The sequence below is a fragment of the Fusarium coffeatum genome, assembly GCF_003316985.1.
Source record: "Fusarium coffeatum strain FIESC_28 chromosome Unknown BRIP53273_contig_222, whole genome shotgun sequence".
NCBI classification, from domain to species: Eukaryota; Fungi; Ascomycota; class Sordariomycetes; order Hypocreales; family Nectriaceae; genus Fusarium; species Fusarium coffeatum.
Genome location: NW_022158015.1, coordinates 145,957 through 161,680, shown reverse-complemented (window position 1 = coordinate 161,680; position 15,724 = coordinate 145,957). Strand labels below are relative to the sequence as shown.

The window sequence follows — 15,724 nt, the reverse complement described above, 5'->3', positions numbered from 1 at the left end:
GCGCTTATGTACTTTCTAGAGTATCTTTAGCTGAGTAGCTCAGCTACCTTGTCATCAATCGTCGAATGGGATAAGTCAAAACAACATGACTCCGGAGCGGCAATCTACGTACTTTAATAGGTTGGCTTGGCGCCAATATTTGCACTTTCTCCCACCACCAGCTACTCGTTTCTCTTGTAAGATGAGAATAACCGGTCAGATCATGACTTTGGCCCCCAATGTCCTTTCCTTATATTTCTCAAAATCCTGGCCATAAATTCCAATTCATCATTTCAAGTTTACAACATTCAAGCGCTTTCTTCTATCTCTTTTTCTTCTGAGTGAACCTTATATCAAGTTCTTTAAGTGGCATTGCCTTCAAGGCCTACCTACAAGCAAGATAACACATCACCAAAGTCTACACACTTTATTCATCAAGTACGATGGAAGACTCAAATACGATGGACGACTCAAATATCATGGAAGACTCAAATACCATGGAAGACTCAAGGAGAACAAGCACCTATTCGTTTGGAGATGACGGCCTCACTGCCACCGCAAGTCCTTCAGGTCGTCTCCTACGAATCAGCCGACATTTTCCAGGCGAGAAATTCGGATACTGCGTGGACCATTGCGATATTGATGAGCCGTACATGACTATCAACCGGATCACCGAATTTGTTTCCTCCGCAAATGATCCGGACCACAATATTGGATTCTACCCTGACCAGGAGAGCTGGCTCTCCGCCGCAGAGAACGCTTGGGTGGACTTCACTAATGATCGCTGGCCGGTCTTTCACATCAAGGGAGAGGGTGGACGCTGTAAAATACAGTACTCTATCTCGCGTGGTGCTGTCTATCAAACGTTTGACTTCAGCAATGGCCGGCCACCAATGACTTTGATGTCCGATTTACTACTTCGTCAACTGGACTTTATTGACGACAGTAATCAATTCAATGAGGCTGATGAAGACGATAGCGGGTACCAAACTCACCTCTTAGATGAAGGGAGATGTATCAAACGATCGCACAAATTGGGTCAAGACAACAACAAACATGCGGCTCTTTTTGTCCATGCTTTCAGTGGCAACACAGCTCTCACCTTTGAAAAGTTTACCAAGCATCAAGATGCGGCAAGCGAAGAAGACTCAGCCATGGCTGAACAGGGAATGAGAGAAGAGGGTGACGCAGCGGAAGGGATTGATGAGGAAGGTGATGGAGACGGTGATGCACGTAGTGATGATTCGGAAGAATACGATGCGAAAACCTACTACAGAATAATGGATGACAACTCTGTGTCCCGACCTACCAGGGTAACTTTGATTTACATCCTGAGCTTGGAAGCAGGAGAGCTCGAGTCCCCTCCCGAACCTCTAAAGTTTACTGCTGCGCCCAAATTCCCCAAGATGAATACAAGAAAACGGATGTTTACTCCAACGAATCCTGATCTCAACCTCGCCTTGAGGCGCAACTTGGAGTACATCTTATCCGTCTGCAGCATCCCTATCTACCTCGATGCAGAAGATGATGAAGAATTCGCTGTTGCATTGACGTGTGGCGATATTGACGACCACCGTATCATTACGGCGGCAAGTTTGTGAGTTTCCATTAGTATTGGGTCACTTGATCGGACACTCACTAACATATTTTAGCCACTGCTTCCAATTTCTCCTCATGTCGCTCAAGCATTTCGTCTCATCTCTTGGACACGGTGAACATGACTATCCCGAAGCATTAAATTGTAATCCGTGTTCACTCATCAAACGCATTCGGAAGGTTCTTAAAGGCCACTTGAGATGGGTCTTTGGGGAGCAATACCGGAATTTTGCCAACAACCCATCTTGCCCCCATTCTTGGGTCAATGGCGAAGAGATCGAAGGGTGGAAAGACAACATATATCTCTCATCCGAATCCCTTGTTGATGCCCCGTTTCAGTTTATTAAAGCTGGAGACTACAAGGAATACGACAGGGAATGGGAAGTCCCCAGGACAGCCAAGTATGCTGTCAGGACTTGGGTTAAGAAGCTTGATGAGAAGAACAAGCTTGGCTGCTATGCATTCCCTCGTGACATGGAGGAACAAACTCACAACTTCTTTTTTACTGACCACGTTCTTATTTGGCGAGCTGCCAAGTGTGTTGAACTACTGGGCCTCAAGTCGGAGCTCTTTGTTACTATTCCACATGAGAAGGAAAAAGAGAGGGCCAGAGAAACTCGTATCGGTTATCAGGGCTGTAGGCTGTAAAAGGCTTCAGCAAGTGGTCATGAGCTCGAGAGTTGACGGTGACTTCTGGGATCGATACTGGACTTGTTATTATTTGTTCGCTATTCCTCAGTGGGTTGGAAGCGAGAGTCTCGACAAGGCCACAAAAGATATTGAGACTACACTCCGAAAGACACTTTACAACCAAAGAGAGGCAGACAGGTTCCAACTAGATACTAACAAACATCACTGGAGACAGCGCAGGGTCCTTGAGCTTCTACTGTTCCAGATGATGGTGGATTATATGTACCGTTGTACCGTCGAAATCATGGAGGACTCCAAATCTATTGCCAAGGAAGACAACATCTTCCCGAACGCCTCCGACTCCAACGTCAAGAATTATGATGCTATCCGATGCGAAATTAATACCTGTCAAATGAATCTGAGGGAGCACCAACAGAGACTACAAACTGTCGAGCAAGACATGGTCGAGAACTTTGCGCAGATAGACTTATGGCTGAAAAGAGAGCGCGAGCGCCAGGCCGAGAGACCACGCTGGACTTTCAACGACGAGATGAAGTACCGTAGCATTATCATCAAGCTAATCAACCAGAACGATCACACGATTCAAGATCTTCGACGGACCCATTCAAGCCTCAGACTCCTCATAGAGAGGGTCAGCAGAATGCTACAGGAGCTTGAAAGAAAACTTGAGAAGATGGACAAACAGCTCGAGGCAAATCGCAACGCTGATATCCGGCGCTTCACATACGTCACAGTCATCTTCCTACCTCTGGGCTTTGCTACGGGTGTGTTCAGCATGAGTGGCGCGCCTTCAGGCTCAACATTGGGAAACATGATCATCACAGCTGTTGCAGCTTTCTCAATAACTGCGTTACTGATCATATGCGTCACGAACCTGGATGTTATACGGAAGTTTTGCGAGGGAGCTGGAGAGCACGCAGTTAATCTGAAGAACGACATGGTGAAGTTCTTTGACGAGGCCAGGAAAAAGTGGGAGAACTACAGACTAGCTGAGAAGCCCAATGATGAGAATGAAGAAGCGCAACGTGATGAGGATGAGATACAACTAGTAGCAATAAGGCCAGAGAGCAAGGGAGCTTCGATAAGGAATGGAAGAGAATCAAGGGATAGTGAAAGAAGATCGTGGCATAGTGAGGGAAGTGTTTACCTGCAGATGGAACCAGTACGCAGCTCTGACAATATTGTTTGAATCCTGTATATAGTTTCAACGGTCTTGTTTCAATCTCCATTCATTAATACCCATAACAAATTTCTCGAGTCTCGTCGCAAATTTCGTAAATACGAGTGTCACTAGGTGTTGTGTTCTGATGGAAGAAGAGCTGGTCACAACTTGCTTACCCTATCTTTACAGTGGGTATTTTTGCAACAAGCCAAGAATAAGTCACAGCAATGCCCAGAATCAGGAAATGCCTGCCACAATGAGCCCATTAATGCTCTCAAAGCCAAGCTGTCAATCCATATTTATCCCAGCAAGTTCAACACCAATGACGTGCAAGCTACATGTCACGATTCCACCCAAGTCTAGATCCAGCCAAGCCCATCCATCACATGCGGGGTCAGGCTCCCTCCTAAAGTACTTCGACGTCATTATCGCGGCGCAGTTTATCTAGACTGTCTAGAACAGAGCTAAGCGAGGCGTTGCGAAAGCGAAGCTGACACAGTCATGAGGTGATGGTGGTTGGTCTACACAGAGATTGGGTTTGGGGACTGACGTGTCGCGGGCGAAACACCAGATGAGCGGTAATTAATGCAGACCACACTGCGACAATCGTGGACAGAGATAACAACAGTTGAACAGATAATAGGTCAAATATATGTAGAATAAAGATACGCTGGCATTACCATATTAATCGTATATAATTACCGCAATTAAATCCCCCTACGTAAGCTTGATACCCTCCTTAGCCTCATCGCTCAAAGGAGCCTTCTCAAAGAATCTCGTCCAGCACTTCATCATAAGCATGTTGACCACGTACAGCCCCGCGCCAAGTCCAATCGCACCGAGCATGTACCAAACCCAGGGTCGATCACCAACCCACATCAGTGCCTTGGTATCACCGTGGTGCCATGACGCACCTTCGAAATCTGTAAGGTATGGCTCCAGCGACGTCGCGTTGATGACCTGAACTGTATTTTCGGGCAGAGAGGGCTGTTCGAGAAGGTAGTTCTTCAGCGCCATGGTCAGGAAGAGCGGACCGGCGGAGACCATGACTGCGACGTGGGGGACGATGTGCCTCCAGGGTTTGGTGATGTCGTTGTAGAGTTGGATGCGCGAGAGAGCCTTCGTGAAAGCTGGGTGGCGGGGAGAGGTAATCATCATGTCGTTGGACACGCCGGTAGGAGTTGTAGATTTAAAAACGGCGTGGTGAGTGGCGCCGTTGGCTTCAATCTGCTCGAGAGGAATGGTCGCGTTGCACATTGTGTCCATGTCGAGGTAGATACCGCCGTAGTGGTGAAGAACAAAGTAACGAATAGCATCGGCGCGCTGAATGTTGAACGGGAAGTTGTCCCAGGTGTCGATAAACCAAGGGTACTCTTCAGCGATAAAGTCGCGAGCCTTCTCGTCGGTCCAGTGCTGTCAAAAATTAGCTTTCCGCCTCATCAATTGTACCCAATCCCAATTATTGAACGCACCATATACTCAAAGTCAGAATATGTAGCCTTGCAGCTCTTCACCAAGTCCGCCCATGCCGGACGGATAGTCTCGTTCGCGCTCGTCTGGTGGAAGATTCTCGGTATCGTCTGCTGCTCGGGCAACGTAGGCGTCGAAGTACCGTTGAGCTCGAATGTGAGGCGTGCGCCAAAGAGCTCCTCGTTGCGTCGGAGCAGAGTGATGAGCGGCCAAAAAGCGTTGACGAGGACAGTGACAATAAAGACGTCGATGAGAAGAAGGATCACGTTGGAGCGACCAAGCCTTGGCAGTCGGAGGTACTTCTTGGGGACTGAAGGGCCCCATTCCATGCGTTCTTCATCGTAGGGCGATTTGCAGTCGTCGCGCGACGGACCGAGGATTGGAGAAGACGACATTGAGGGCGTTTGTATTATTAAATAAGATAAAAGAAGGTTGCTCAAAATGACAAAGACTAGAGAAAAAAAGGGACCACCAAATGGTGTTTGAGCTCGCCAAGTCGGGGAGTTTTGGTTTTTTTGTTTGGATAAGGAGTGAGAGGTTTAAAGGGAAGCAAAAAGCTTGGCCGCCAATCTGACAGGACGAGAAGGAAGTGGAGTGTTCAGGGTCGAGAAACCAGAAGGGGCCCTCCCTAAAAATCTCTGAAGGCGAAAATCTTCAGGCGCTCTGAGACTACGGATTGGCTGATGATCACTCCACTGACCGCCTGTGACAGATAAAGGCGGTCACTGAAAACTAAGGGACTTTTCTGTCATCCGGTAAATGAAACGCCCCTTGAACTAATCTAGGCTGGGGTGGAATCTAAGCTGTTCTTGCGCCGAGTTGAATGGACGAAATGGATCTCCTACGTCAGAGCTGACATTGCTCAGGGGCTATGCAATGCGTGCACAGCGCTGCATTGCACCGACTACAGTGCACAAGTTGCGAGCATAATCGGGACGCGGCCTCGTCCAATCCCGCCCTGCTCAATGCCCCCTACCAATTTCATTAGCGGTCTCCCCGTCTTTTCGTAGCGGCACGCGAAGAGCGATGTACCGGTAAATCGTGATCTCCCTTCCCTTTCATCCCTGTCCTGGTGTTTTGTTATCTGCTGTTGTCGGAGCAAATCTTTTTCCCACTACCGATCGGGCTTTGCACAAAAGTACAAGTCCAAACAAGTCCAGGACCAAAGTCTACCAGGGTTATTCTCCGCGTCTTCCGAATAAACCTTGGCTTTGACCTACCTTACTTTACCGCAACATTTTTACCTACTTTGAACCTTAACCTTACGCTTTTTTCTTTTTTGCTCCTTCCTATTTATTTAGTATTTTTGGAACTCCTTTTTTGGGCATGCCGCTGCAATAATTCACCATGGCTTCAACAACTGAACAGAAGGATCAAGACCTGGGCGCTCCGCAGTTTGCCTACCATGCCGTCGTCGAACCAATTGTACGTACATCCCCTGTCGACCTCATCTTCAGCGACTTACTCTTACCTCCGTAGTTTATCGTCGGTGTCATGTTGGCATCCTGCTACTTCAACCGCCTGCGCAACTTCTCCATCATCCCTTCGTCCAAGCAAGACCAGGGCCTGCTAGGCCAGTCGAAACTCGAACCATGGGACGAAGACGACGTCCATGACGAGACGGAGCGTCTCAACCTCGCTGCCGCCGCCGCATCACCGACATCCTCGCTGACAGAAGTCCACCCTCCTAAGCAACGCAGCTGCTGTGGCGCCCCCATCCGCACGCCCAACTCGTCTCGCTACGCAAAGTACTGGCACTCGCGCTTCATACAAAAGTTCCCCTTCCTTGTCGAGATGTTCTACTGGGCGGTCAACCTGGGCTTCTACGTCGGTGTCAAGAATGCCAGCGAGCTTATTGCTGCAACGGACGGTATATGGCAGACGGCTGAGAACCATGGAAAGGCGGTGTTGTGGTTTGAGCACGAGGGGCCTTTCAGCTTCCTGTTTCCTCTGCGCGAGATCGATGTTCAGGCGTTCTTCAGGAATGATCACCAAACGATGCTCACCATTCTCAACCGCGCGTACTCCCTTATCCATATCCCCGTTACTGTCAGGTATGTTATTTTTGCAACGCAATGACGTCTCCCCTAGCAATCGAAACACCGCCTAACCTCAATTCTGAATAGCTTCCTTGCATGGTACTACTACGCCGCCCCGACACATGCCCAATTTGCGGAAGCCCGTCGCATGATGACCCTCACCAACCTGTTTAGCTTCGTCGTCTTCACCACATACCCATGCATGCCACCTCGTCTGCTACCCGAAGAGTATGGTTTCTTCGACACCGTCCGTCGCGAGGACGCCGAGTCCATTTACGCTACAAACAAGTTCTTCAACCAGCTTGCGGCTTTCCCCTCGCTCCACTTTGGCTACTCGTTCTGTATCGGCACCGTTCTTCTGTACCACTCTGGTCTGTTCCGCCGTCGTCTTGCGCCCCGCGAGAAGCGTCTCAGCAAGATGTGGCAGGTGTTCTTCGTGGCCTTGAGTATCTTGTACCCTGCTTTTGTCCTTACGATTATTGTTGCTACAGCCAACCACTACTGGCTTGATGCTATGGCTGCTACGGGTGTTGTCTTGGTCGCTTGGTTGTGCAACCGCATGCTTCTTGGACTTCTGCCTTTGGAGGACCTCTTCCTGTGGTGCGTCAAGTTGGAGAAGCCCTTCCCAACCACCGGCAACAGAGGAGGCAAGTAAACCGTCGACGTCAACATAAATAATACGGCATGTTTTTGCTTTCTTTAGCTACATTACTTAACGACATAGTGTATAATGAATCAAATCCACACACAAAAAATAATGTTAATCTAGAATAATGCCAATCCATTTTCATGACTCTCCCGATTCTCCACATCACGCATTGATCCGTGATCCCACAACCCGCCAGCACACGACAGCGGAGTGTAGTAAAATTGGGGTGGAGCATCCCCTTGACCATGGAATTAAATATGGATCGCAAACATCGGACCCGGCGGGAGGTTATGATCCGAGTTTCGAGGAACGGAGTTCGCAGAAGCCCGATTCGATTGTTGATGGACAGAAATAAGCGAGGTCTATTCTAGGGGAGCGAAGTGGGAGCGAGGTGCTGACTGTGCTGGGGCTGACACGCGGCAGGGCGCCCGGTATACGCGTTTCAATGATAACGGACTGTCGGGTCAGCATCAAACAACCCCTACCAGGGCTGAGTATTCGACCATTGATATTGTTAGAAGTTCTAAAAAGGAGTTAAGCATTGAGCGTTGAGAAATAAGCTTCCCTTGATGGTTGAACTTTATTGGCGATGTCTTGGGTCGCATTCCAGTTCTTATCTACGCGCCCTGCCAAGGTTCAGTCACGATAGCCAAGGAGCTTCACAAATCCATGCTGACTGTGTTTGTGACGGCGTGATCATGGACAAGGGTCTCTTTCTGAGTTCTTACAGGTACGTATGCTGCGTAACATCACAAGCGCTCGTCAATCGCAATTGTTTAGGCGAAATTGTAAGCGTTCAACGGGCGCATGTCAACAACATAGTAGGACTGGAACGATCAAGCCATGAAACGTGATAACGTATCGCGACAGCGCTTCAAAGCCACCAGGAGTACCAGATCCAATGGTTCGGCAGTTGACATTTAAATCTCCCATCGTAATTGCAGATCTATTATGCGCGCTCAATTGATCGTCAATTGTCAACATTGGGAATCTCGGGTTCCTGATCAACGCATCTACCCTGAAGCTCCCCACTAAACACTGGATCCTTTGAGAGACCCTGAAAATCCAGCGCAAACTTCTTTTTGTGCGTCTTGGACCCGTAGAACGGAATATGAGCCTGTGTAATTGATGTCTAGTCGCTTGTGGCTATATTGAAGCTTGCACGCTGGCGGTAAACGCTGGGGTTCTGTCAAGTCGTGTCTTCAGTGGCATTGCGCTGTGTTGGCACCAAGCAGTAGGTACGCAGGTCAAGTGAGACAGGCACTATCCCACCAAGCAGTACAGTAGACGGAACGAACTGACGACACCTCAATCACCAAGTTCAATTAAAACAAATGCGCAATCGGATGTTGACTGTGAATTCATCGGACATTGGGCGATAAGTTACATGTACATGTGATAACAGTGTTTTGCCCATCCATCATCATCCATCGCATCGCATCGCGTAATGATTCATTCCGTTCCATTTTCTCCCAAATCCCGGGGTTTCACTTCAACCCATATCATATTTTTTTCTCCATCATTCCAAACATTTACTTCTTGGAAACAGCCTTGGCAAGGTCAGCAAGAGCCTCACGGCGCTTGAACTTGGCATCAGCGATAACACCAGCATCAGCATCGCTGGAGAAGTTTCCACTCCAGGTGACAAAAGTCTGACCCTCGTTTTGGCCGGAGGTGATGGGGTAGGCGCGGACGGTGCTGACAACGGAGGTGTAGCTCAGGGCGGGCTGAGAGGAGATGACGCTGTAGGTGATGTAGTGGTCGATGCTGGAGTGTTCCTCCTGCTTGACCTCAAGGACGGTGCCGTCCTTGAAGGTCCACTTGACGATGTCGGTGTCGGGGGAGGATCCCTTGACCCATTCGCTGGACTCGAGGGCAGAGTAGAACTTGGAGAAGTCCTGGAGCTTGATGAGGTGCCAGACGTCGGAGAAGGGGGCCTGGATGACGGCGGACTCGATGACCGAGGTGGAGGTGGGGATGGCAGACATTTTGGATGGTAGTGTGAGTGATTGATTGGGTTTGTTTGTGAAGATTGAGATTGAGCTTGGGTTGAAGAGAAGAGTTGAGATGGTGATGGGAGAAAAAGAAGGTACTGTAAATAGAGGGGTCAAATGGTGGGAGGGCTTGTTAGTGTCGTCATAGGCAGCTCAGAGCTCTACAAACAGCAAGAGCAGCTCTGCAGCTGCCATTTTAAGGAATGTCATGCCTAAGGCAGTCGATGTCGTCACCGTCACCCAATTCATTCTAATCCAATTCTACGCCAAGTTGTTTGCATCTACGATGAATCTTCACTATCAGAATTGTAAGTAGGGGTCTCGCGATAATATTTTTTTTCTCTTTTTTTTTTCTTGGGTGGGGGGATATGGGTTGGGTGGAACTCACGATGGCATGGATTGTCCAAAGAACGGCTTCAATTGAGATTCTTTTACTACTGTCCCCACTGCTGCGCCTGGGCTAGACTTGACCTGGAATTGTGTGATGTAGAAGCACAAGGCTGAGAGCAGGTGGTTCTTGATCACAGTCAGGTAGCAGCGACCGTTATTGTCAATGACACGGTCTGTGATTGCGACACCTTGATGACCCTTCCGAATCGTCTTCCCAGGCACGACTCCACTGTTGCAGCCGTAAAGACCTTGGGGTCGCGATGGCCTCAATCCGTTAGGGCGACATCAATCATTATAGCGAATGTCAATAACCACGCGGTCCGAAAAATAATCAGGACACAAAAGTCCATTAACAAAACAACTTAGACTTGCTTATGTGCTAAGCCTAGGATACACTACCCTGACTTTTATGATACCCTTAGCTAAGTCTCTGATTATCCAAGGTCCTTTATTCCAAGCTGTGCGATAACACAGTGATATTTTTGGCAGCAACTCCAAGCAATGCGCGGCATCTATAATACAACGCTATAATCCTACACCCAATTTTATTACATCTCATCCGTTTATTGTTGAGATCCAGTCTCAGATGTCTCTCCTTCCATCTCCTTCTTCTCCTTCTCTTTCTTCTCAATTGTCGTCTGCTTCTCCCACATAGCATGGTATCGTCCCCCACGAGCCAAGAGCTCACTGTGCGTACCGCGCTCGACGATCTCGCCCTTGTGAAGAACGATGATCTGGTCGGATGTTGTAATTGTCGACAAGCGATGACTGAGATGGTTAGTTTAAGTGCATTTGTTGAAGTAGTGGACTGTGACTTACGCGATGGTGATAGTTGTGCGTCCGGCTGTTACGCGTTCTAGAGCATCCTGGATTTGACGCTCGGTGTGAGAATCAAGAGAAGCGGTAGCTTCATCGAGAAGAAGGATGCGCGCGTCCTTGAGAATAGCACGAGCAATAGCAATCTGGAAACATTAGTCGACTCCTAATTAATAAGCACTTCAGAACTTACTCTCTGTCGTTCGCCACCTGACAACTTCAATCCGCGCTCTCCAACCTTGGTCTCATACCCGTCTGGGAAGTTCAAGATCCTCTCATGAATATTCGCCGCCTTGCACGCCTCAAATACATCCTCCTCTGTTGCATCAGGTCGTGCATACAACAGATTGTACATGATATCCGCGTTGAACAACACCGTATCTTGAGGCACCACACCAATGTTCCTACGCAGACTGTCCAACTTGAGATCGCGAAGGTCGTGCCCGTCGATGGTGATGGAGCCGTCTGTCACGTCATAGAAGCGGAAGAGGAGCTTGAGAGACGTAGACTTTCCGCTGCCAGACTCGCCGACGATGGCAGTCTTTGTGCCGGGTGCGACGGTGAAGTTTATGCCATCGAGAACGGGACCGCCCTTCTTGGTCTGGTAGGCGAATTTGACGTTGTTGAAGGAGACCTCGCCCTTGGGGGAAGGTAGGTTCTTAGCGTCAGGCTTCTCGACTACACCGGCTGTTTCCTTGAACTGGGACAAGTCAGTAACTGCTTAATGATATCGGGGTTATGTAACTTACAATATCGAGGAGTCGCTCGGCTTCGATGAGATTGTTCTGCAGCATGGTGTAGTATGTACCAAAGAAGTTCAAAGGCCCTTGAAGCTGAACGAAGTAGTTGATCAAACTGACAAACTCGCCGACAGTCTGCTCGCCGATTGAGATCTTGTAAGCTGAAACAGAGACGAGAAGAGCCGTGCCAAAAGTGAAGATGGAGCTCTGGGTGAGGTTGAGAACGGCAAGAGACCATTGCACAAGGCGCTCGGCACGCTGGAAAACAGTAACGTGTTCTCTAAACCGCGAAGTCTCGCGCTGAACAGCGCAGTTGTGCTGGACCGTTTCATACGCCACGATAGCATCTGTCTTGACAGCTTCCATCTCTCTTGTCTTGACGGTCATGTCTCTCCTCTGCTTACCACGGTACTTGGCGACGTAGATGGTGAGGAAGATGTATGACCACATGATGAAGAACACAATGATGGTGTAGAAGGCATCATACTTGACGAAGAAGATGACACCAGCGACGAAAATGTCGAAAACCATGGGGAAAACCTGGAAGCAGAAACTCTCGAGGAAGGTGTTGATGGAAGCGCCTCGGCTCAGAGCACTGGTGACCTCGCCGACCTTCTTGTTCAGGTGAAATTCAAGGGATAGACCAAGAACGTGTTCGAATGCGGCGGACGACAGTCGTCGGAAGAGAGATTGCGAGACGGGGATCCAAAGGACGGAGCGCGCGGCGCCGAGAGCACCTTGGTTGCCTTGAAGAGCGCGGTATACGACGTAGAGAATGATCTCCTTGTAGGGAATCATTCCTTCACCCAAACTGTCGACAAGAGTTCCCAGCTGGATCGGACCAAGAACGTTGACGGTGCGCTGACACATCAGGAGGACGATGCATATGACCACGATGGCTTGGTAGACAGGCGAATCCTTGGGCCAGAGGTAAGGAAACAAAACCTTGAATCCAGCAAAGTAATCCAACCAACCCGTTCCCGAAACCTGCGTTCGTCTCGGTTCAGCCGCAGTAGGCGGCACACTTCCGTAGCTCGCAGCGTTGCCATTTCCATTCTCAAGCAGACCTTGTCGTTCCTCGGGCAAAGACTTTGGCTCAAGAGATTTCAACCTGTATTCTCTAACCGTGAAAGAGCCGATCATGAGAGCGAGAATAAGCACTCTTGCTGAACCAAGAACGTTGAGAGTGTCGACGAATCCAGGCGATACACGGAGCCGAGGCTCAACGGCGGAAAAGACAGCTGCGATGACGATTTCCGCGAGTGCGCCGACACACCATGCTGAAACATGAGCACCATTCGGGTTCCAAGGTCCTTCAGGATCAGGAAGAAGACCAGCCAAAAAGTAAAGTAATACTCCAACAAAAGACGCCTAGTCTCATCAGCACAAACTCATATTTTGAAGAACAAAGAACTTACCAAGTAAGCGCTGAACGAAAAAAGAATCTTCCCACGCAACTCTTTCTGATCCGCAAAAACCTCCCTCGTAGCAAGAACAATACTCGCAGTAACCAAACCGCAAAGAATCAGCTGAAAACCCCAAATACACCGCGCGTAGAATCGTCGGATGCTTTCCGCTTTTGATTTCGCATCGTTGTCTAGCGACGCGTTCTGACGCGCGCCATGGCGACTGAGGTAGAACTGGGCGGACTGGACACCGAGGAGCGTGACGAAGAGGGCGCACGGGTAGGCGTAGAAGCCTATTTTCAACCCGAGTTCTTCCTTTGCCATTTTTGGTGATGGGTTTGATGGAAGGGATGGTGTTGACGGTAAGAGGATGATGTCAAGGTTTTCGGGGGTTTGATGTTCCGGGTGAACCGTGAGGCGAGTGGAATTAGTCATCCGATTTATCAGCTTGAATAATGGTATGACTTTTGTCTTTCGCTTCACCCTGGTCCGTTACGACATTTTATTGTGTTTATTATTTTTGCGTTGTAATTCCAGTCTCATGTTTATTTCCTTCGTTGGTTTGCTGCCCTCTGTGATGCATTTCAACCGGCATGAGCTGCATGGTTCCCGCTATGGATACCCTTTCCGGAACTAAAGCAGAACATCCCGTTCGATAACGAGCCTCATTTTATGGGGCTTCTTGCTTTGCAGATGATCATGTCGTCTCTGACATTCTGGGAAAGCGGAAGAAATAAGGCAACCAATATTGAGGCGGGGTGCTGGAAGATCAGGCTATGCTGTTGGTCCCCATGGATGCTGTGATAAAGGTGCAGCTCGACGTGTCATCCGCTGAGTGATAGCAAAGCAGACAAAATAAAGCAGCCTAGGTGCCAGTTTGAACTCCCATAGGATGACCAGATTATTTCGTCTCTCATGCTCTCGGTGGCCAATTTTTCTGACACCCTGACGCCAGGCTCTCAGATCCGACCAGAAAGAGAAAGCCTAGCACACACACTCGAATTCTCCTGCATCATTCATGTCAATTTAGAAGCAGGCTGTGAGACGCACTCCAATTTCCAAATGGTTGTGCATAGAATGATACAGAATGAGGGTGATGATCATGGCACAAATAAGCTGCAGCCCCCCCCATCTCGATTGCGAAAAAGTTTGACTTCAACTCATTGCAGTTTGTGTTTACAGGACGACAAAATGGCAGAAATCCTTGGCGTAGTCGCCAGTGTTATTACGATCGTCAACCTGGCCGGGCCCACCGCTAAACTCATCGAAACATTATACAAAGTGGCCAAAGATGGCGACGAAATGGAAAACGCGATCATTTCCGTTGCGAATCAGTTGGAGGTTGCGGACGAAACAATGAAACTTGCAAAACGGAGACTTCAAGACAACTGCGACAAGATCAGGAAAATGAAGCATCCAACATCAAGAGTCGCCAGATATATCGAAGGGAGCAGCTTAGAGCAGAAAATCAGTCACATAACGAAAGATATCGAGCGGCAGCTAGATGTTGCAGACAACAGTCTAGTGGATACCTGCAGCCGTTTCAAGTTCGTGCAGGGACTAAGATGGTACTTCTGGACAATTGACGAGATGAGAGCTGTCTTCATCAGTTTGGACAGAGTGGCTATATATCTTTCGATCATAGGCTTCATCCTGGAACTGGAGGTATTTTCATACATGCTGGAGCGAACAGATGACGAGATATCCGGTATGCTGGAAGAACATATGTGAGCGGAACTGCCTTTCCCTCTTGACCCCATCAGACAAGGCTTCCTTGACATTTTTACACTTTCAACAAAATGTCGTAACTCATCTGCTGACACGGAACTTTCTTTTTACCCCAGCCCCAACATTAGCTTTTGGCTGGTCCATAAATACTTGACCACTGACCTCATCTAGAGCTACACTACGGATGCAGCTACAACACACGGAGAGAACTCTTGATAAGGCTCTTCGCAGTGAACAATCGAAAAAGAGCCACCGGAAAGATCTCAATACTGAGTTCGTAGATTGTGGAAAACTACTCATCAGTCTGTCTGAAAGCATGCGTTGCACAGGAAAGGTACCTGACGATAGGGACGAACGGAGGAGAAGACGGGACAGAAACCGGCCAACTCAGTCAACAATGAGCGCATATGCCGGTGTCACCCGAACACCTCGATCGCCTCCTCGATCCCGCAAGCCAACAGAAAGTCCTCACCCGAGTCGTCTGCGGGTACCAAAAGCAAGATTGTCCGAAATATCTCAAGAGACTTCCCGTAGCTCTCGCTCCTTGTCAAGCCGTACAACACATACGCCAGAAAGACCTTCACCGCCCTCTCCGCCTTCCCCTTCGCCAGATCCAGATGACGAAATGATCTATCTGTTCACGCCCGCGGATGTGAAGGAAGAAATGATCTATTTGATCAATGGATGGCTAGAAAACAGAACTGGCCGAAACGGTGTGGCCCGCATAGAGCATGCGAGAGTCTGTCCCAAGATGTCAGGTAACTACATATCGATAGCACAAGCCCGTGAGCTCTCGTTACCCGTGGAGCAGTTAGGCTTCAGAGAAGTTATTCATAAAGTAGGCCCAAACGAGTATGAACAAATAATCGGAAAGGTCTCGGGCGTGCAGTGGTGGGGGAAGAAGCATTGGAGACCCAGGCTGGTAGACTTTTGGGTCAAAGAGGAGTATTGTCTGGGGAAGGGAGACGATATCATGTTTGGGAGCGAGTTTGCAAAGGAGGAGACTGGTTGGAAAGAGGTGCTCTACAAATAGCGTACGAAGGCCTGAGATGTGAAACGCCTGTTGAGTCTCTTCATTCCGCCTGATGTCTGAATATGAGTACC

General features: G+C 48.9%; 7 protein-coding genes across 7 annotated transcripts; 4 read left to right on the top strand and 3 right to left on the bottom strand.

The window, feature by feature from the left end:
• Positions 1 to 422: 422 nt before the first annotated feature.
• Positions 423 to 2,223, top strand: FIESC28_09148 (uncharacterized protein; the record flags this gene model as incomplete). The annotated part of the gene is made up of 2 exons (XM_031163285.1): positions 423 to 1,576; positions 1,632 to 2,223. The coding sequence occupies 2 exons, from the start codon at positions 423 to 425 to the stop codon at positions 2,221 to 2,223; spliced, it is 1,746 nt and encodes a 581-aa protein (XP_031012708.1).
• Positions 2,224 to 2,509: 286 nt separating this feature from the next.
• On the top strand, positions 2,510 to 3,415 carry FIESC28_09147 (uncharacterized protein; the record flags this gene model as incomplete). Its single annotated transcript, XM_031163284.1, has 1 exon — positions 2,510 to 3,415. The coding sequence occupies one exon, from the start codon at positions 2,510 to 2,512 to the stop codon at positions 3,413 to 3,415; it is 906 nt and encodes a 301-aa protein (XP_031012707.1).
• Positions 3,416 to 4,105: 690 nt separating this feature from the next.
• On the bottom strand, positions 4,106 to 5,253 carry FIESC28_09146 (uncharacterized protein; the record flags this gene model as incomplete). The annotated part of the gene is made up of 2 exons (XM_031163283.1): positions 4,106 to 4,801; positions 4,861 to 5,253. 2 exons carry the CDS (start codon positions 5,251 to 5,253, stop codon positions 4,106 to 4,108), a joined length of 1,089 nt encoding a protein of 362 aa, XP_031012706.1.
• Positions 5,254 to 6,205: 952 nt separating this feature from the next.
• On the top strand, positions 6,206 to 7,552 carry FIESC28_09145 (uncharacterized protein; the record flags this gene model as incomplete). The annotated part of the gene is made up of 3 exons (XM_031163282.1): positions 6,206 to 6,283; positions 6,338 to 6,912; positions 6,985 to 7,552. 3 exons carry the CDS (start codon positions 6,206 to 6,208, stop codon positions 7,550 to 7,552), a joined length of 1,221 nt encoding a protein of 406 aa, XP_031012705.1.
• A 1,526-nt stretch (positions 7,553 to 9,078) lies between these two features.
• FIESC28_09144 (uncharacterized protein) lies at positions 9,079 to 9,534 on the bottom strand (the record flags this gene model as incomplete). Its single annotated transcript, XM_031163281.1, has 1 exon — positions 9,079 to 9,534. One exon carries the CDS (start codon positions 9,532 to 9,534, stop codon positions 9,079 to 9,081), a length of 456 nt encoding a protein of 151 aa, XP_031012704.1.
• A 959-nt stretch (positions 9,535 to 10,493) lies between these two features.
• Positions 10,494 to 13,216, bottom strand: FIESC28_09143 (uncharacterized protein; the record flags this gene model as incomplete). Its single annotated transcript, XM_031163280.1, has 5 exons — positions 10,494 to 10,698; positions 10,750 to 10,892; positions 10,940 to 11,446; positions 11,496 to 12,857; positions 12,905 to 13,216. 5 exons carry the CDS (start codon positions 13,214 to 13,216, stop codon positions 10,494 to 10,496), a joined length of 2,529 nt encoding a protein of 842 aa, XP_031012703.1.
• Positions 13,217 to 14,083: 867 nt separating this feature from the next.
• On the top strand, positions 14,084 to 15,653 carry FIESC28_09142 (uncharacterized protein; the record flags this gene model as incomplete). The annotated part of the gene is made up of 2 exons (XM_031163279.1): positions 14,084 to 14,619; positions 14,792 to 15,653. 2 exons carry the CDS (start codon positions 14,084 to 14,086, stop codon positions 15,651 to 15,653), a joined length of 1,398 nt encoding a protein of 465 aa, XP_031012702.1.
• Between the last annotated feature and the right edge of the window lie 71 nt (positions 15,654 to 15,724).